The sequence below is a fragment of the Pongo abelii genome, chromosome 10 (assembly GCF_028885655.2).
Source record: "Pongo abelii isolate AG06213 chromosome 10, NHGRI_mPonAbe1-v2.0_pri, whole genome shotgun sequence".
Lineage (NCBI taxonomy): Eukaryota > Metazoa > Chordata > Mammalia > Primates > Hominidae > Pongo > Pongo abelii.
In genome coordinates this window covers 23,758,019-23,779,819 of record NC_071995.2, presented here as the reverse complement: position 1 = coordinate 23,779,819, position 21,801 = coordinate 23,758,019, and the positions used below count along the sequence as shown (strand labels likewise).

The window sequence follows — 21,801 nt, the reverse complement described above, 5'->3', positions numbered from 1 at the left end:
CCTTAGCCTCCCACAGTGCTGGGATTACAAGTCTGGGCCACCACACCCACCAGCAGAAACTTTTTATCAAGAGGCGACTTTGGATTTCAAGGTGACCTCCCCCACCCCGCCCACAGTAATATCTGTGACCCAGTGCACAATACAAGTGCCTATGACTGAATAAAAAATTTCACTAAATATTTATTTCACTATTCGAGATGTGCCTGGTATCTCTCTTTTTTTTTTTTTTTTTTTTGGAGACAGAGTGATCTCGGCTCACTGCAACCTCCGCCTCCCAGGTTCAAGCGATTTTCCTGCCTCAGCCTCCTGAGTAGCTGGAATTAGAGGCGCTCGCCACGACGCCCAGCTAATTTTTGTATTTTTAGTAGAGACGGGGTTTCGCCATGTTGTCCAGGCTGGTCTTGAACTCCTGACCTCAGGTGATCCGCCCGCCTAGGCCTCCCAAAGTGCTGGGATTACAGACGTGAGCCACTGCGCCCGGCCGTCTAATTCTATTTCGTAGAAAACTGGAACCACCACACGCACCTGTACCCCTTCCAAGTAGAAACCAGCTAATTTGGTTTTACGAATCACTAAAGGCCGACTGAAAAGGCTCTTCTAGCAGCCTTCGCTGCTACTCCATCTATCACAGCCCATCCGAAAAGCGGCGGCAGCAGCTGGGAAGGCCGCGGTCGGAGGCTGTCACAGAACAGCACTCGCGATTCGGCCCGCAAGATGGAGCGTTTCCCTCCAGGGAAGCAGCGCTGCACCTATCCACAGCCCCAACTCGGTGGATGATGCAGGACTCGGCCCATTTCCCTGCCCTCCAGCTTTCTCAAAGTCAGCCCCGCCCCCTTATCTTTCCTCGGCGAGTTTAGTTTCGCCCCGCCAAGTGGGCAGAGCGCCGAACGATCGATGCTTTCTTCCGCGCCCCGAGAGCCGCCATTTTTGAGGGCGGGGGAGGAGAAACATGCAGGGGCGGCAGAGGCTCAACGGGATGCTGACTGGGTTCTGCTTCTCGTCCCAGCCCTGTGGGGCCTGGACGGAAGAACCCATCAAAGCCCTTCCTCCCGCCGCCTCTCCGGAATGAGGTCTCAGCGCCCGCGCGGGACAGCACCCTTCCTCTTGCGACAGTGAGTGGCGAGCTGTGGCGCGACTGCCGGGCGCCCGCGCGCGCCCCCGCGCGCTCCTTCGCTGTCAGTTACCCCGCGCGCCTCCGCCCCTCTCCCGCCGGCCCCGCGCTCGGCGCAGACTCGTTTGTTTGTTTCTGCAGGAGCAGAAGAAGAGGCCGAAACCGAGACCATGCCTGGGAAGCTGAAGGTGAAAATCGTGGCCGGGCGCCATTTGCCAGTGATGGACCGTGCTAGTGACCTGACTGATGCCTTCGTGGAGGTTGGTGCAGGGTCCTGCCCCTCAAAACACAGGGAGCGCCAAGCCCTGTGAAGGATCTACCCACCTCGCCCCCAGCCCCTCAGCCTATTCCCCCCTCGACTGCCCTCCCGTCGGCCGTGGTTGTCCAGCTCTCCCACGAGGGATGACCGCCGAGACCTCAGTGCGTGCGATGGGTGCACGGCTTGCAGGCGTCCGCGGCACAGTCCGCTGCGCGGGGAGGCTTGTACTGTTCTGCATGCGGGGGTGACCCTGATGTCAGGACTCATTAACAGGCCACCTGCCACTCAGGAGATCCCAAGGTGTGGCCGCGCAGCCACCGACACACACACACACACACACACACACACACACACACGCCGGGATAACTGATGTCAGGACTCATTAACAGGCCACCTGCCACTCAGGAGATCCCAAGGTGTGGCCCCGCAGCCACTGAAACACACACACCCACACACACCCTTGGAAGGGGTGGCCAGAGTGGTGGACATCATGTTTAAGAAGGTGCATGAAGCCCTTTATGGGCACTTGGAGTCTCACAGTGCGAGGAAATCCACTCTCAGGCCTAACATTTTGTGAATCTGCCATGCACGTTCTAAAACACAACTGCAACACTTCCTGCTCTTGTATAGACTGGTAGGTCTGATGAGGTGTTTCAGGGTAATTTAGCGCCTTGAGGTAGGAAGTCAGTTAATTGCCATGGACTTAAATTGCAAAATTGCTTTTTAAGTCTAATGATTAGTTTAAAAGTCATGCAAATTAGTAAAGGCCTACGGCCGGAAGGTAATAACCCAGAGTCTGAAAGAAGCCAAGTAAAGATTGTAATAAAAATTGGCATGATGAGCCAGAGCATTAGAGCAGTAATCATTTGGGCTATTAGTGCTTAGAGTTGATGGATAGATGTAATATATAGCCCGATTTCATCTCAGTATTCCTGATGTTTCCTAAATGTTATCTAACCTAATAATTGTAGTTCACTGCCTCCCCCCCCCATTGTCATGGTGATTCTTAATCACTTCATTTGAGAAAGTTCTTGAGTGCTCTTATGCCAGATGTTAGGTGATAGGAATCCACAAATAACCAAAACATAGTGTTTGCTTTCTGGTAGTTCAGACATTGACCCACACAGCCTATTTAATAACTAATAGGTAACGTGTTGAATTTAATAATTGCCAGATCTGTACTAAGTACTTTTAAATTCTTAGTTTTCACAACAGTCCTGCTATAGGAGTATTGTTATTGTCCCATGTTACAGTTGATGTAACTGAGATCCAGGAAGGGTAAATAATTTGCTTAAGGTTACATAGCTTGCAAACCTCCACAGCCTGACAGTTTGTTCTCTTAACCACTCTGCTAATACGGCCTCACCAAAGTGATGAGTATTGTATTAGAATATGGAAACAATTGTGTCTCTGAAGGTTGAGAAAGGCTTCTTGTGAAAGTGACATTTGAAGTGGGCCTTGAAGGACACCCAGGATTTTACCAGGCAAAGGGAACATCAAAGGCAAAGGCATAGACTGGGATATATAGTATGTTCAGGAAACTGCCTTAGTTTAGTATGTGTCTGGAGGAAAGGGTATGAGATATGTAGGTAGTGGAGCTTGTTAGGGATGAGGCTGGAAAGCCCCATTTGCTATAAAACCTCATTTTCTGTAATATTTATAAGGAGGGACAAGGAAGCTGAATGCAGGTCACTGCAGCCTCCAACTCCTGGCCTCAAGCCATCCTCCTGCCTCTCCTGCTTCGGCCTCCCAAAGTGCTGGGATTATGGGCCTGAGCCACCACGCCTGGCCAGGGGAGTTTTTTAAGCAGAAATAAAATAAGATCATGTTTGTATTAGTTTGTTTCTTTATAGGATGGCCTGAATGGGGATGCTATTGATGGACTAGACAGATGGGAAGTGAGGCAGGGAGATCAGTTACGAAGGTGGTAAAATTATCCAGGTAATATGTGGGAATGGGAATAGGAATGGATTTGAACAGAAAGATTCGTGGGACATTTTTTAGATTAAAATAGTCAGGCCTTGATAACTAGGTGGATTTTGCTGGTGAGGAAGGGGGCTGATTCAGGGGTTACTTATTACTTCCTTCTTTGAACAGATTGTTTGCTGTTTGCCAGGCTCTGGGCTAGTTACTGGTCTAGCTGATGTATATACATGGTGAATAAGACAGACTTGGTTCCTTCTCTTAATTCAGCTTATATTTTAGTGGGAGAGACAGATGTTTAAAAGGTAAATAAATTATTAAATATATAGTTACAAGTTGGGATGGGTGCCATGAAAGAGAACAATAGAAAGAGAACAACAGGGAACACCTACTTTAGGTTGAGTAATCAGGAGAGGCCCCTGAGAAAAGTGTTTGTCAAAACCAAGATCTGCTGGATGAGAAGGAGCCTGCTGCTGAGGGAGCATATTTGTGTGTGTAGGGGAGTGGGTGGGCAGAAGGTAACCCGGAGATCTCATGTAGAGATTTGGTGTGTTTTAGGAAGTGAAGGAAAATGTGTGTGGCTGGCACGTAGTCAGTGAAGGGAAGAGTAGTATCAGATAAAGTTGGAGAGTTAATCAAAGAACCAGTCTTGCAAGGACTAAGGCCATGATTAAGTTTGAATATGAGCACTGTTATGTGGAGAATGGATTGAAGGGGAAAGAGTAGAAATCAGGCAGTTAGGAGATTCTATAATAGTTCAAATAACAGGTAATGTTATCCAAGTGATGGATTTGGTAATGCGGACAAGTGGATGAATTCCAGGTATATTTTGAAGATAGATTAAAAGATGACTCCTAGCTTTCCGAAGTATTGGGTTTTCTGATACTCCAGGGGGATGGTAAAGATTGAGGAGGATCATTTTCCATTTGAGCATGTTAGGTTTGTGATGTCTATAGGGCCTTTCATTGGAGACGTTAAGGAAGTGATTTATGACTATGGCATTCAAAAAAAGAGGTCTGAGTTAAAAATGAGCACACAAGCCAGTGTTTCTCAACTGTGAGACCCAGGACTCCCTTTAGATAGCTGGTATTTTGAAATCTACCCTTTCTATCTCGGCATGATATTTTTTAGTTAATATATCCTTACAATTAAAAAATAAGTACCACGGTTTAACTATAACAAATAGAAGTATTTGTTGTTGTTGTTATCATTATTATTTTTTTGAGACAGAGTCTTGCTCTTTCACCCAGGCTGGAGTGCAGTGGTGCGATCTTGTCTCACTGCAACCTCCGTCACCTGGGTTCAAGCGATTCTCCTGCCTCAGCCTCCAGAGTAGCTGGGTTTACAGGTGCTTGCCACCGCGCCCAGCTAATTTTTGTATTTTTAGTAGATACGGGGTTTCATCACATTGGCCAGGCTGGTCTTGAACTCCTGACCTCAGGTGATCCACCTGCCTTGGTCTCCCAAAGTGCTGGGATTATAGCTGTGAGCCACCGTGCCCGGCCTGTTGTTATTATTTTAATATGGAAGTGCTTTTTCATGACCATAATAGAAAACATGAAGTAATCAGATGAATCAGTGAATTCGGCCTTTGTATGTATTAGACACTGTACTGGATGCTGGGGATATAGCAATAAATTTAAAAAAACTTCAGTCATGGAACTTACATTTTAGTGGGAGGAGAGAGTTCATAAATAAGTAAAAGATATAGTATGCTGGATGGTCTAGTTTTCTCTAGATTTTAGCATATACCAAAAATTACTTAAGAATAATATATGGAGAAAATAAAGCTGAGACTCAGAATAGGGAGTGCCTCGCCTATGTGAAAATCACGCGAATGTGACTGCTTCTCAAACAGAGTGAGACAGTTGTGTAGTTTTGGCATCTCAGATCTTCATTGCCATTGGTTATCTGATTTTTCAAGATAGTCAACTCATGGGAAAAGGCAGAGTTGCCTCTTGATTTACATGATGATTGTAGTTCTTGACAATTATGTACATTGAAACCCGGTTGTGATACTTTTATCTGTAAAACTGAGGTTCTAGGTAGGGTTTTCTTTTTTTTTCTCTCTCTTTTTTTTTTTTTTGAGATGGAGCTTCGCTCTTCTTGCCCAGGTTGGAGTGCAATGGCGCGATCTCAGCTCACTGTAAACTCCGCCTCTCAGGTTCAAGCAATTCTCCTGCCTCAGCCTCCTGAGTAGCTGGGACTACCAGTGCACCACCACGCCTGGCTAATTTTTTGTATTTTTGTAGAGACGGGGATTCACCATGTTGGCCAGACTGGTCTTGAACACCTGACCTCAGGTGATCCACCCGCCTTGGCCTCCCAAAGTGTGGGATGAGCCACCGCACCCGGCCTTCTAGGTAGGTTTCTTACCCATGTGATTATCTAGTGGGACATTTGAAAATCATGACATGGTAAAAGTCTTCATTGTTGGGAACTCTCTTGCATTGAAGAATACCTGGCATCTCTGGCCCTTCCTCACTTAATGCAATTACTATTTTCCCCAAAACCACTGCTGGACATGTCTAAAGCTTCTTTAGGAGTTGGAGTTGGTTCTGTCTTTTTTGCAAAGCTTTAGGAGTTGGTTCTGTCTTTTTTGCAAACCTGTGACTTAGGGGAAGGGAGAGAAACAGGATGAATCCTTGAAAAAACTTGATATTAGGAGGTTTATTAGAGGAGGAGGACTAGAGGAAGGAAACTGAGATTGTGAGCCAGTGGTTGGGAGAAAAATGGGGAACATAATGTCTTAGAAGGCAAGAGAGGATGTTTCTGGAAAGAGGGAGGAAGCTCAACTGTCAGATGTCACTGGGGTCAAGTAAGAAGACAGAAAAATTATTGGACTGGACAACATGGGGGATGTGATAAGAGGCATGATGGGGATGGAATCCCATCCTGTAGTGATTTAAAGAGAATTAAAGTACATGGGAAGTGAGGAAGTAGAGCATGAATAGGCAACTGTTTCAAGATGTATGGCTATGAAGGGGGGAGGAAAAATAGTGTGGTATTTGAGAAGTAGTTTTAGTACTTAAAAAATAAATGAAAAGATACAGAGCCTATTTGTGTGCTAATAGGAATAATCCAGTAGAAAGGGGAAAAATTAATGCAGGAAAAGGGGGATAATGAAGGATTACAATACAATAAAGGGATAAATGCTTGATACACACTAAGTTCATAGAAGAGGGAGATAATGAAGCGTGGGCTAGTCATGAGAAACCTTTATCGTGGGCCTGGAGGATGGTAAAATTTTCAAAGGCAGAGAGAAAAAGGAAGAAAATTTTCAGGTGACTAGGACAAACTTGATACAAGCAAAAGAAGATACAGAGTATGTATTGATGTAATTGAATGTATTTCAATTGAATGAATTTCATTCATATGTGATTGAAAGGAAGATCCTTGTTGAATAGAAGTGGGAAATAAATCTGGCTACAAAAGGGGGATACAGATTACTGAGTAGTCCAAAAATTAGGAGGAGAGGTCAATACAGTTGAAGCTGTCTTAACAACCTCCGTTAACTGACTCATTGCAATCCTCAGCGCTCTGCATCCTTCCATAAAGCGTATTCGTAAATACTCCTCTGGGTAAGACTAGTCTCAGTGTGCCTGGAGTTTCCCATCAGTTGGCTGATATACTTTACCAAGAGGCAGTTGTGTTTATTCCCAAATCTGCTTATGTCAAGTGTATTTGTTACTATATTTTATTTAAACCTTATATAAATGAGTGAATGTAAAGACATGGAAATGGTCACTAAAAATTGCTCTTGAATTAGGTGGAGAAAAGATTGTGAAAAATAGAGGATTCTTTGTTCATACTTTTTAAAGCAACCCAAACTGGAAATCAGAGATGAATGTGGCTTATGCAAAAAAAGATGACTAAACAGTTGACTTTTACGCAAAGAAGAGGTCTTAGCCTTACATTAAAAGACAGGAATGAATGTTTGTTTATATGTTTTATCTTAAAATGTTTACAGTTTGTATTATTTTTAGTGATCCTCTAATTTAACCAAGTTATTTGATTAACTGATCAAGTATTGGTCCTGGTTGCATTGATTGAGAGAATTTCCACTATATATGACGTCAGGAGTGTAGGGACCCACTGAAGTCCAAGTAATACTTCAAGACGAGTAGTCTTGCAGGAATCTCTAGAGTAAGATGGGATTCTGTACAAGCGAAGTATTAATGGAAATATATCTCAATATTAATGTGTGTTACCAATTGTTTGGCTAAACTACATTGTCATCTTGTGTTTGTCTAGGAACCTTTGAGGGAACAGGGAGAGGAAAATAAATATTTAATGAATATTTCCTATGTGCAGACATTTTGCTAGGTCTCTACATGCATTATATCATGTAATGCTCACTTACAATCCCACTTTTCAGAGGAGGAAGCCAATTTAAATAACGGGTTAATAACTTTCCCAAGGTAATTTAGCTAATGAGTAGGTAAAGAGAATGCTTTACTTCACTGGGGGAAATCTGCATTAAAATCCCTGATGTTCTTTAACAAAGTTATAAGGCATTCATTTAATTGCTGAGTAATAAAATGTCCTTTTAATTAAATTAAGACTAAGTGAACTGAGATTCTCCTGTACTAGAGTGGAAATCATCCAGTGTTGGCAAAATACACACTCCAGCCTTTTTCTTTTTGTTTCTTGTCCTTTATTTGTTTGCTTGTTTGAAAGACTGGGTCTTGCTCTGTCGCCCAGGCCTGAATGCAGCAGCCTTGAACTCTTGGCTTCAAGCAGTCCTCTTGCCTTAGCTTCTTGAGTAGCAGGGACTCCAGGCACGCACCACCCTGCCTGGCTGATGCCTTTTCCTTTTTTCTAAAGTCTTTTTTGTTTGTTTAAAGCAGTTTGTGGACTATCAGATCTTTATTTAGAATGAACAATTGCACAACAACAAAAAGGCACAGTATATAGCACAACTGTTATAGTGGGACAAAACTGTAGAGTGCTCTAAACTTGTCACTTAAAAAATCGTGTAGTACTTTTGGCAGTTGAGCCAAAACCCTTAAGTATATTTGGCTTTTGATGATTTTGAATGTTTTTATAAATCCTAACAGTATTTTACTTCATATAAAGCAGCTTTAGATAAATTAAACAATAAGTATTTCCATCATGCCTTGAATATTTAAATGGAATGAAAATTAAATTAGTAATTAAACAAGAACCCCTATTCTTCCTAAGTTTTTCCTCATTAAGTTTCATTTCTTTATCATTGTGATTAAAAAAATTATCCAAGTAATACTTGAATGCTCCCCATTAAAAAAGATTCAAACACTCAAATATAACTTGAAAACCCGTTACTTTCTTCTTACAACACTGTACTCTATTCCCTGCACCGTATCAGTCCCTTCTTCAGAGATAATTGCTGTCATTTCTTTGGTTATGTTAATCTATTCTTCATCCCCTTAAAAAATACTTGTATATCTATATTGCATTTTTAGAAACAAATATAATCATACTTTATATATTCTGCTACTTGTTTTTTCAGTGATTGTGTAATTGATATCTTCTCGTGACAGTACATATAATTGACTCCATTCTTTATAGGGCACATGATTTGTTCGGTCACTTTCCTGCTGAATGACTATATTTTTGGTGGGGAGGGCTTATGTGAAAGTACTTCTGTAGGTTAAATTCCTGGTAGGAAACCTAGGATTCTGTAATTTGAATGAAAATAAAGTTATTGCCATTTGAATTTTAATTTTTGATGTTTTTGAATTTTAAAATAATGCATTTAAAATAGGTAGTAGTATGCATGGTTCAGAATTCAAAAGGTACAAAGTGAGTCAGCTTCTCTTTCACAGCCTTTCCTTTAACCAACCTCTTCTGCTCTTTCTAGTGGCCACTGTTACTATTTCTTGTATATACTTCTAGAAATAATGTGCGCATATATAGACATATAACTATTATATGAATTCTGTCTTTTTTTTTTTTTTTTTTGCTGAAGAATGCCATATATCTGTAGTAGAAAGATGTATCTTGGAAGTTGTTCCTTATCAGTACATGGAGAACTGCTTTATTCTATTTAGTGCTACATTGTGTTGCTTTACCATAAATGTAATTAGTTCCATACTGACAGATATTTAACTTGTTTCCAAGCTTTTGCTACAGTAATGCTGCTGATATATGCCATTGTGTACCTCTGTGGGATAAATTCTAAGAAGTAGAATTGCTAGCTTAAAAGGGATTTAAGGCACTTAAAATTTTGATATATGTTGTCAAATTCTCTGTAGAGATTGTTCTACAACTCCTACCAGCAAAGTATGACAGTACCTCACCAATTCTGTTTTCAAATCTTTTGATCTTTGCCAGCCTGATAAGTAAAAATATTTTAGTTTGCATTTCTCTTAGTATGAATGAGGTTGATCATGTTTTGATGTGGTTAAAGACAGCTGTATTTCCATTTCTGTGACTTGTCTGATCATATCCTTTGCCTATTTTTTCTGTTGGGTTGTTGATCTTTTATTGCTCTGTACGTGCTCTTTAGAAATGGAGGAAGTTAGTTCTTTGTGATGTGTGGAGCTGGTCAAGCAGAGCAGTGGGTGATCCCTTGTTGCGGGTATTATTATTAGTCTACAAGCTTACCTGGATCCATCTATACCTTCTTCGCTTTGTCCCAGAGGATAATAGTCTTTTTTCCCCTTTATGGTTAATCCTTCTAGTGGTTGGGTGACATTAAAATTTACTTTTATTCACATTTTTGATATTCATATGTGAATAATTTCTTATTTGTTTTTAGGTAAAATTTGGTAATACCACCTTTAAAACAGATGTGTACCTTAAGTCACTCAACCCTCAGTGGAACTCGGAGTGGTTTAAATTTGAGGTAAGTTTTTAAATGTTAGCATTTTTGAGTGTATTTTTTTGAGGTGACTCTTTTCCCTCAGGAATAATGAGAACCTTTTATTTCAGGCATAGTAGTATTTCTTCATCATAAAAATATTTTCTTTTCTGGTTACCTAGGAATATTGAGTCTAAAGAAAGTTATATTACATTTAAGAAAATATAGTATATGATAACACATGAACAAAAGAAGTCCTCAGATGTATTATATTATTATTATTATTGTAGTTTTCTCTAGATTTTAGCATATACCAAAAATTACTTAAGAATAATATATGGATTAAAATAAATTTTTAAAAAGTGTAATACGATATATTGTGAATATTGCCATTTAAATCATTTGTAAGTGTGCAGTTTGGTAGCATTAATTACATTCACAGTGTTTTGCTACTATCACCACTATTTCCAGAACTTTTTCTTTACCCTAAATGGAAATTGTGTACCCACTAACCAATAACTTCCCATTCCCTTCTCTCCCTAGACTCTGGTGACCTCTAATCTACTTTCTGTCTCTTTGAATTTGCTTATGCTAGATATTTCATATAAATGGAATCATATAATACTTGTCCTGTTGTATCTGCTTTCTTTTACTCAGCATAATGTTTTCAGGGTTCATCCACACTGTAACTTTTATCAGAATTTTATTCCTTCTCATGGCTGAATAATAACCCATTGTATGTGTATGCCACATGTTATTTTCTAATTGAGTTATTTTGATTGTTGAGTTGTAAAAGTTCTTTATATATTCTGAATATTAACTCATTATGAGATATATAATTTGCAAATATTTTCACTCATTCAATAGGTTGTGTTTTTACTTTCTTGATAATTTTCTTTGATGCACAAAAGTTTTTAATTTTGATGAAATCCAATATATTTATTTTTGTTTTGGTGTGAAATGAAAGAATCCATTGTCAACTCTAAGGTCGTGAAGATTATCCCTATTTTTTTTTGTAAGAGTTTTATGGTTTTAGTTCTTATATATAGGTCATGGATTCATTTGGAGTTAATTTTTATAATGGTGTGAGGTAAGAGGCCAACTTCATTCCTTTTTTTTTTTTAAACAGAGTCTTGCTATGTTGCCCAGGCTGGAGTGCAGTGGTGCGATCTTGGCTCACTGCAACCTCCGCCTGCTGGGTTCAAGCGATTCTCCTGCCTCAACCTCCCTAGTAGCTGGGATTACAGACATGGGCCATCATGCCTGGCTAATTTTTTTGTATTTTTAGTAGAGATGGGGTTTTGCCCTGTTGGCCCGGCTGGTCTCAAACTCCTGACCTCAAGTGATCTGCCTGCCTTGGCCTCCCAAAGTGCTAGGATTACAGACATTAGCCACCATGCCTGGCCCCAACTTCATTCATGTATGTAGAAATTCATGCATGTAGAAATTCAGTTGTTTGGGCACATTTGTTGAAGAGACTGTTCTTTTCCCATTGATTGGTAGTCTGCACAGAGACAGGAGGTGGTTATGTTCAAATGACTCATGGCCTGGTGATCTGAGGGGACTTCTCCAAAAGGAGAGCCTCCCATCTCCTCACCCAGGTCTCTTTTCATTTCTACCTTCTTCCCGCTTGTGCTTCCTTCCTTGAGGCACTTGAACGTAGAGGTCCCTATCACTCATGTTCTCCTCTTGTGCTCTTCTTAGGAATTCCGTTGTGTTACTGTTAGGATGTCTGTTTTATGTTGTGCCCAGCCACCTCCCTGCAGTTTTTGCCCTCTTTCTCTCTACATCTGTTTATTTTTTCATGGGTTGATTTGGTCTGTCAGCATGCCCCAATCCTCCAAGAGATTATAGGGACTGTACTAGGCTTTGAGAACAACAAGATGACGTACAAAAGGAGATACAGTTCTCACTTACAGACTGCTTATTATAGCCCAGACACTGGTGAAGTGCTTTACATGTGTTAACCTCATTCAATTCTCACAATGCCATGAAGGCACCTTTTATTTTAAGATGACTCAGAAGTCCAACCCAGAGCTAGCTAAGTGGTAGAGCGAGGATTCAAACCAAAGTCTGCCTGACTTCAAAGCTATTACCAGACCACCACACCTCCATCTTACATTCTCCCATTCTACCCACCACCCCCCCTTCCCAAGTTAAACATCTTTGTCAGTTGTTGTTCCCTGTGCCAGCAATGTTTTCCCTGCTTTTTTTGTTCTTCTTCACTGCTATATCCTCAATGCCTAGAAGAGCATGACTCTCAGTAAATATTTACCACACATATTGCCCATTTCTCTGATACTGCTTCCTTCACCCCTCAGCTGGAAGTGAAATTTTCTTCTTTGGAATTTTCATTGGACTACTTAAGAACCTTGTGAGGACCAATTTGGTTTTTCCTCCCCTGCTATTTCATGCTAGCCCTTATATTGGGCAGCATTGTGGCTGCTGTGCCTTTTCTGAGGCCTATTTCATAACCATTATGGAGCCTGGGTAAAGTTTAGCTCTTGCAGGGTAAGGTGTCATTCTTCAGTGAAAGAGAACAAGGGAAGGAAAGTATTGGTTTGCTTGAAAGATTCTTTGATCATGCTGGGGAACCTGCCAAACTCATACCTGAAGATGGAAGAAATGACACTACGATTTTTAGACACTGCTTTGCTTATGGTTTATATTAGGACCGTGATCTTTCCTTTAGTTTTGGAAGGCACATTCTGTAGTGGTTGGGATACTGCATAGCAGCCCTCTATTGGAAAAGCTTAAAAGTCTGGATTAAGAGAAAACAAATTCTATTTCTGGTGCCTGCTAATTTGCAGATGACCTCAGACAGCCTTACCATTTGGAGCCTCTGTTTTTTTCAAACTTGAATCCTTTCCAGAGTAGTAATGAGGTGGCTATGAAGCATGTTGCTGTATGTTAATATGAGTTGCACTAGTCAACAAAAAGAGAACAATATATATATACTTTTTTTTTTTTTTTTTTTTTTTGAGACAGAGTTTTGCTCCTGTTGCCCAGGCTGGTGGGCAATGGTGCGATCTTGGCTCACTGCAACCTCTGCCTCCCAGGTTCAAGCGATTCTCCTGCCTCAGCCTCTTGAGTAGCTGGGAGTACAGTCATGCGCCACCATACCTGGCTAATTTTGTATTTTTAGTAGAGACAGGATTTCTCCTTGTTGGTCAAGCTGTTCTCAAACTCGCGACCTCAGGTGATCCACCCACCTTGGCCTCCCAAAGTGCTGGGATTACAGACGTAATGCCCGGCCCGGGAATAATATTTTTAAATCATTCAGCATTTTGGATAGACATTCAGCGTTTGGCAGAAAGTGGGTTTAAATATTAGCATTTTGGGGTATATCTTCTGTTCTTTCGTTAATGTATAGTTTAGTTAGTCTGAGTGGTGTAGGTGTGCTAAAAAAATAGAACTGCAGTTTGAAAAGCTTTTGTTGCTAAACTTTAATCTCAGTTTGTATAAGAAAGGTGTACCTCATCTGTAGACTCAGAGCATTTATGGACAGTGACAGCTTTTATTTATTATCTCTGTGGAATATAACTATGTTTCTCAAAATTACTACCTCATCAGAGTAGCTTGGCTGTGTCTCAGTCTTCTATCAAAAGGACTCAGTTATAGAAACTGTTATTCTTAACCTCCCAGTAGCTTTCACCCAAAGATTTTCAAGCAGATGGATCTCTCTAAGGAAGATAATTTCTAGTTTCTGTAAACTCCTCCTCTTTTAAAATGGACTTCCGTGTTATCTGCTAGAACAATGAACTGGAAGTCAGTACATTTTTTAGGACTTTACCTTTGAGGCAAGTTAAAAAAAAATCAGTTGGACATAGATGTAAGGATTTATTTCTGGCCTCTCAACTCCATTCCATTGGTCTATATGTCTGTCTTTATACTATTACCATACTGTTTTGATTACTATAGCTTTGTAGTGAGTTTTGAAATCAGGAAGTGAGAGTCCTACAAGTTCATATTTTTAGTTGATATTTTCATCGTGAAATATTTTGATTCTCTTCTCATTTTCTTTTGTGTATATGTACAGATTTTTCTTTTAGCTGCTTCTAAAATGCCACACTATGTATTTTGAAAGACCCGTTGCACATGTATTCAGTCTATTGTGGCATTTTAAACTACATTATTAAGGTAAAGGTGTGGAATATATTAGTCAAAAAATAATCCAAGTAACTTCCTTACATGATTTCAGATGGATTTAGAATTAGAGTCTATCTTCATTACCCAAGCAAAACACTGGAATGTTTATATAGTTTATTTTGATAGCCTTTCCCCTCCCCGACTATAACCTAGAAATGGTTAAAAACAAATAGTTTTCATTACATTGTTATTGGAATGGTGGGAGGAGGCAACTTCATATGTCAGAGTAATTTTCATGATACTAGGAAATACTAAAAAATGATATTTCATTTTAATGATGATGGTAATAAACTGGTATTTTTAAAGCTAATGAGTACTCAAGCAGCTTACTTAACAATATGAAAAATAATATATTTATTTTCTGAAATAAGGGATTTACCAGGCAGTTCCCTTAAAATTTAGTAAGTTAGTGGCTGGGTGCAGTGGCTCACACCTATAATCTTGGGACTTTGAGAAGCCGAGGCAGGCGGATCACCTGAGATCCAGGGTTCAAGACCAGCCTGGGCAACAGGGTGAAACCCCGTCTCTACTAAAATACAAAAATTAGCCAGGCGTGATGGTGTGCACCTGTAATCCCAGCTACGTGGGAGGCCGAGGCCCGAGAATCGCTTGAACCTGGTTGGGAGGCAGAGGTTGCAGTGAGTCGAGATCACGCCATTGCACTCCAGCCTGGGTGACAGAGTGAGACTCTGTCTTTAAAAAAAAAAAAATTTAGTAAGTTACCGTTTTGATTAGTCTTGCTGAATAATATATATGCTGTGAAAAATGTACTTAAAACTTTGTGTTTATAGTTGACATTGATTATGTAGTACTTTTTTTAACCCTGTTTATCAGTTGTTAATTGCATTCAGTTATATATATATATATATATTCAGTTTTATATATATACACACACACAGTTGTGTATATGTATACACAGTTGTATATATACAGTTATATATATACTATATATACACAGTTGTATATATATAGTTGTATATATATACAGTTGTATATATCGTTGTATATATATACAGTTAAGTATATATTATATATATACACAGTTTGTGTGTGTGTGTGTGTGTGTATATATATATGTATATATATATATATAGCACTCAAATAAATGTCTTAAGCAAAATACATGTTTTTCTCTTATGTGAAAGAAATGTTGTGCCAGGCAGTGTAAGGGTAGTATGGTTGCTCCACGCAGTCATTTCGGACTCCATCATCTATACATAGCCTGTGGTTTCTCTTAAAATGATTCAAGGTCCTTTTGGCTCCAGTTTAGCGCCTGGAGTTCCAGTGAGCACATGAGTGTTCCAGGCTGGCAGAAGGAGCTAGAGTGAAGGGGAGTCCAGGAGGAGGAGCTGATGAGTTAACCTAACACTTTCAGATGAGCAAGCCTTCTTTAACAAGTTTGCCCCCTCCCTACCAAGCTCTATGTAATGATTTATGCTTGTATCACATTTAGTTGCAAGGGAGGCTAATAAATGCAGTCTTTTAGCAGTGCATATTGCTAATTTAAACATTTGAAACATTTCTCAGAAAGTCTTAATTTATAATATTTTGCGATTCCAGATAGGCTTCATTTACTCTACTAGGTATTCTTTTTTTTTTTTTTTTCTTTTTATTATTATTATTATTATTATTATACTTTACGCTCTATGGTACATGTGTGCAACGTGCAGGTAAGTTACATATGTATACATGTGCCATGCTGGTGCGCTGCACCCACCAACTCGTCATCTAGCATTAGGTATATCTCCCAATGCTATCCCTCCCCCCTCCCCCCACCCCACAACAGTCCCCGAAGTGTGATGTTCCCCTTCCTGGTATTCTTAATTCATTATGATTAATGCTTGGATTTCCCTATTCATATTATTCATCTTGTTAGCTATCTATGTATGTATCACAAGCTATTTTTAGTCACTTAGTTGTTAGTATAGCACCCCCTAATGTCAGGGAAGGGCTACCTTAGTATGCCATGAGAAAAAATGATAATGCTCAGAGGTCAATGTACAGGTGGTTAAATAAGTATATACAGAGAGTATTTTTAATGGAGTTAGAAATTGGGGGGAATGTCTTAGAGTAATGGTTAATGGTTTGGTTTATGATTCTTTCTCTTCTGTTAAATGTATACATAACACAACAGTAGTGGACAGAATGCCATTGGATGACATGATTCGGAATGGATTGGGATTCAAAATGATCATTTTATTTTAACATTTCATTATGGAAAATTTCAAGCATGCACAAAGATAGATTAGTATATTGAACCTCACCCACCTTTAACAGCTGTCTACATTCTACTGTTCTTGTTTCGCCTTTTTAACTCCCGCCCACCCGGGTTTTCCTTGTGGGGATATTTTAAGGCAAATTTGAGATGTTATATGATTTCATCTATGAATTCCAAATTATATACCTCTTATACAGAAGGACCCCTTATAAATAAACAAAACCTTAGATCACATTATCACACTAATGATATCAATAATTCCTTAATATACTTTAATTCTTAAAATAATCTTCAGAGGCTGGATTATTAGCTTAACATCAACAAGAAATTAAATAGGGGATAGGGAAAGGCATAAATGTTTCATATCCGAGTTTAAAAAAGCAACCAAAGTATAAGGGTTGCAGAGCTATCACATGACCAAAGCATATGTAAGAATGATACAGAGATTTTAGCCAACCACAGACTCAGTTTTAATAGTATGGTATGTCTGGTGTAAAGAAGAACATCCATAGACTGCATTTTAAAAGTATAGTTTTCTAATTATAGAAAATAAGAATCCTTTGGTATTCTGTCCCAATCTTAATACTGTCTATAATATGTTCCCTTCTGGCCACTATATTTGATGAAGGGGGCTGGTAAATTAGATAATGGCATGATATCTAGAAGGTGGCAGCCAAAATAGTGAGTATGTCTTCCATGAGGGAGAAATCATTTTGCACTTTCTCCATTGTAAATCCCTCTGTTTGGCACAGTGTTTGGCATATGATAATAACTCGATAATGACTAAATAAAAGGGGAGAGGGTAGACGTTTATATCATGAACTTAATTTGTGAACTTAGGTTGTTTTTTCTTACACATAATGTTAATTTTGCTTATGGTTCTGTTCTCTGAAATCGCCCTTAGAAATTGTGGTATCATTGTGCTCAATTAGCATTCTTCTCTCTATAGATACTACATGAACTCTAATATGACATTCCTTAGGCATTTTTGCTATGTATCATAGGCAAAGTTGTAAAACACAGGATAATATGTAAAAAAAATTGAGATTTAAATTTTTTTGTTGTTAGTCATCCCACTCTTGTGCTGAGAGATAAACTTTTTTTCTTTAGAAAGATGGGATATTGTGTAGGAAAAGGAGCTATAACTTTTTGTGCGTTAATTCTTTTCCTTACTTTGGTGCTTAGAAATCTGTAAGATTTTATTTGCAGATGTGTCATCCTTTTCATTTGATATAGGTATACATTTGTGGTAATTAAGATTTAAAAACTATATGAGATTTAATTTTAAGGTATACTTTTAGGTGGATGATGAAGACTTACAAGATGAACCTTTACAGATCACAGTTCTTGACCATGATACTTACAGTGCAAATGATGCCATTGGTAAAGTGTACATTGATATTGATCCTTTACTGTATAGTGAAGCTGCAACAGTCATCTCAGGATGGTTTCCAATTTATGACACCATACATGGTAAGGAATAATAAGAAAGCATTATAAATAACAATCTTAATCTTTTTTATTTGTCCTTAAAGGCGTTTGTGCTATATTTGGTGGTTTAAAATATGTATCTTTAGGCTAGGTGCGGAGGCTCATGCCTGTAATCCCAGCATTTTGGGAGGCTGAGGCGGGTGGATCACCTGAGGTTGGGAGTTCGAGACCAGGCTGAGCAACATGGAGAAACCCCGTCTCTACTAAAAATACAAAATTAGCCAGGTGTGGTGGTGCATGCCTGTGATCCCAGCTACTTGGGAGGCTGAGGCAGGAGAATCACTTGAACCCGGGAGGCGGAGGTTGCAAGTGAGCTGAGATTGTGTCCTGTGCAACAAGAGCGAAACTCTATCTCAAAAAAAAAATATATATATATATATATCTCTCTTAAGATGATGCCTTTTTAAAAATAAATAATAGTAAATTATTGTTAGTAAAATTGTTGCTTCTCTGAACATAATTTGAGATAATGCTTGCTAAATTTGTATAGTATAGTAAGTAAATGCATGATTTAAAACTGATCTAGTATGGATACTGTGTTTCTAAAACACATTTTCAAACTGATTAATAATGATTTTTGTGCTTAAAAGTTACTTAAAAGTTTTTTGTTGCCTGAAGCAGGGCCTCCCGGGCAGCTGTGATTGCAGGCACATGCCATGATGCCTGGCTGATTTTTAATTTTTTGTAGAGGCACGGTTTTGCCATATTGGCTAGGCTGGCCTTAACTCTAGAGCTCAAGTGATCCACCTGCCTCAGCTTCCCAGAGTGCTGGGATTCGCTTTCTTAATATTTAAGTAGGTAAATTATTGAGTCAGTTTTCTTAGGTCTTCCACCATAAGTATAAATTTGACATGAAGTCAGGACAGTCAAGTGAAAATATTTAGTAAATGTTTAGAGATAAGAGCTGGGTCATTCTTATTTATCAGAGCATGTTTTGAAAACCCTTATTCTTGGAATTTTTTATTTACTTAATTTTTTTCTCGCGTGTTGCCCAGGCTAGTCTCAAACCCCTGAGCTCAAGCTGTCCTCCTGCCTTGTCTCCCAGAGCACTGAGATTACAGGCATGAGCCACTACTCCTGGCTTGGAATTTTTTAGTTAGCTTACTTTAGCTTATATTCATTGAAAAGAATAAAACTTCTTTTGTTTTAAATCAGATTCTTGCATTAATTGTTAAGAATATATAATCTGGGATCATAAAGATCTGAATTTTAATCCTGGATCTGCCACTTAACAGCTATTGACACTGTAAATTACTTAATTTTTATTAAATATTAATTTCTTCCTTTGTAAAATGGAGATGATACTACCTTATTGGGTTGATGTGACCACTCAGAGATACTACCTGTAAAGCATTTAGTATATCCTCTATCAGTGCTCAGCAAATGTTGTCACCGTAATCATTATCATCATCAGTTCAAATGGGACTCCTTTCTAATTAGTCTTGGGTCAAAGTGGAGACTTGTGAAAATGAAAATTATTCATATTCTAATGCATACATGTTGTGCTTCAGAAAATATACAGAAACTACTGAAAATGAAAGTAACTAGGAAACAAAGCCGGTATTACTATTATGATCAACACAATTACAGATGCACCTTGATTTGTGATGGCGTTATATCCAGATAAACTCATCCCAAGTTGAAAATGCATTTAATATATCTAATCAACCAAACATTATAGCTTAGCCTAGCCTATCTCAAATGTGCACAGAACACTTATATTGGCCTACAGTTGGACAGAATCAACTAAAACAAAGACTATTTTTTAAATAAAGTATTGAACATCTCATGTAATTCATTGAATTCTGGACTGAAAGTGAAAAACAGAATGGTTTTGCACCATGGTAAAGTTAAAAAAAATTGTAAGTTAAATCATTGTATTTTAAAATCATTATTTAGCATTAATTTGCTTCATATTTAATTGTACTTTACTTTCTTAAGGTAGAAACTTGATTTTCTTTTTAAATTTATAGGTATCCGTGGGGAAATCAATGTAGTTGTCAAAGTAGACCTCTTCAATGATTTAAATCGATTTAGGCAGTCATCATGTGGAGTCAAATTCTTTTGCAGTAAGTAAATACATTCTATTACTCAACAGGAAATGTAATAACTGTTAAATATGAGAAATCAAGTTAACATTTCAGAAGGCAAGTAGAAAAGGTATTATACTTGGTTTTAATGCCAAAGAGAAAATTGTTAATTTTCTAGAATAGTTAGAGTAGTTCTGATTTGAATATAAATGATATCTAGTTTTTGAAAATTTATAGAAGTTTTTATTAGAAAAATCCAGTGACATTTTACTGTAGTATAGGACACTGAAAGAAAGGAGCAAAACACTATGGCTAAGCACTATGGTGCTGTCCCAAAGTACACAGGCTTCTATGGGTATTGGGTCTAGGGAACTCCATGAAATATATGGGACTGAAATGGGCAGGTCTTGGTGATCACAGCCAGCCTGCAGTAGTAGGATTGAAATCCCTAAGTAGTTGACTTAACTTCAGTGCACCAATGTTTATTTTAAGAGACTAATTTGGTACAGATGTATTCAGGTTCTCTCTCTCCTTTTTGAATCTGAACTTGACTCCTCAGGTTATGTCAGAAAGATAATGGTTTGATTTTTGAAACTGTGCTATGTGGTATACAGAAGTACTTTTACAAAGGGCTTTGAATAATTAAAGATTTAAAAAAATTCATTATCTGCTTTCTACCTATTTATATAATAATTAGCTAGCTGACTTAAATTTTGATTTTTTAAACTTTGTATTTATTGAATTCTGTTTAAGGTTGTCTATAGCTGTTTTCCAAATTATACAAATGCAATTTATATTTACTTTGCTTACGTGAGAAAGGTGAGAGCCTCCATGAAAGAAAATAATTATTTCTAAAAATGAAATAGATCTTAGAAGACTGATTGGAAGTATTATTATGATTACATTGAAAATATTACAGTAAAAGATGTTCTTGTATTATGTATCTAAAGGTCAGAAAATTGAGATGTACATTTTTTAAAAATTGAGTTTTACCTTTTGATAAACAGAAGCATAATAATTTGTTTTAACAGCAACATCTATTCCAAAGTGCTATAGAGCTGTGATAATTCATGGATTTGTAGAAGAACTTGTGGTCAATGAAGACCCAGAATATCAGTGGATTGATCGAATTCGCACACCAAGGGCATCAAATGAGGCCAGACAGAGACTCATTTCATTAATGTCAGGTATTTTAAAAAAATAACTTTATTACTGACTGATTTAGTACTCTCTCAAATTTTTTACTTTTCTTTGACATGCTACCTCAACTTTTACAATGAAGGCTATGAATTATAAGTGACTGCATGCCTTCCCCTGGGCCAGTCTTCCTGAACACACTTGCATTGCCCTCTTTTAGCAAACAAGTGGAAATGCAAATCAGAAGCTTGTAGTAAAAGGAAATTGTGTTGATGAGGTAGTGTAGTGGAAAGAGCGCTGAGCAAGGGGCGTTCAGGAAGGAACCCTGAGTGGGAACCTGGATTCTAGCTTTCCTTCATCTACCATTTATTTGTCAGAGCTTAAGCAAATCACCTTCTTCTGTCTCTCATACTTTCTGTTCAGATGTTCCCTTTTCACAGTTCTTACCTAGGTACACTGTAGTTCCCTTTACCCGTTTGACCACTTTCCCTGCCACTCTGACCTCATTCCCTTTTTAAATTTTTCTTTGAAAAAGTTGTTTACCGTTTTATTTAAAGTTTATATTAAGAGTTATATGTGTATATGTGTGAATATATATGCATATATATATTTCACACAAAGTATCAATGTTATATTTATATAGCAAATATGTATATTTGTTTTTATTCTATGTATTTGTGCTGTATAAGTATAGATTAT

The 21,801-nt window shown here is 38.4% G+C and overlaps 1 protein-coding gene across 9 annotated transcripts in view; it reads left to right on the top strand.

Moving 5' to 3' along the window:
* Nucleotides 1–241: 241 nt before the first annotated feature.
* The window catches only part of C2CD5 (C2 calcium dependent domain containing 5), a 96,739-nt gene continuing 75,179 nt past the window's right edge, over nt 242–21,801 (top strand). For 8 of the 9 annotated variants that reach the window (XM_054526312.1, XM_024256085.2, XM_024256082.2 and 5 more), the window contains exons 1-6: nt 242–1,112; nt 1,253–1,371; nt 10,036–10,122; nt 17,746–17,917; nt 19,909–20,004; nt 20,997–21,152. In XM_054526312.1, coding sequence (XP_054382287.1) covers nt 1,282–1,371; nt 10,036–10,122; nt 17,746–17,917; nt 19,909–20,004; nt 20,997–21,152 — 601 coding nt within the window. In that variant the 5' untranslated portion in view covers nt 242–1,112; nt 1,253–1,281. 9 annotated transcript variants of the gene reach the window in all.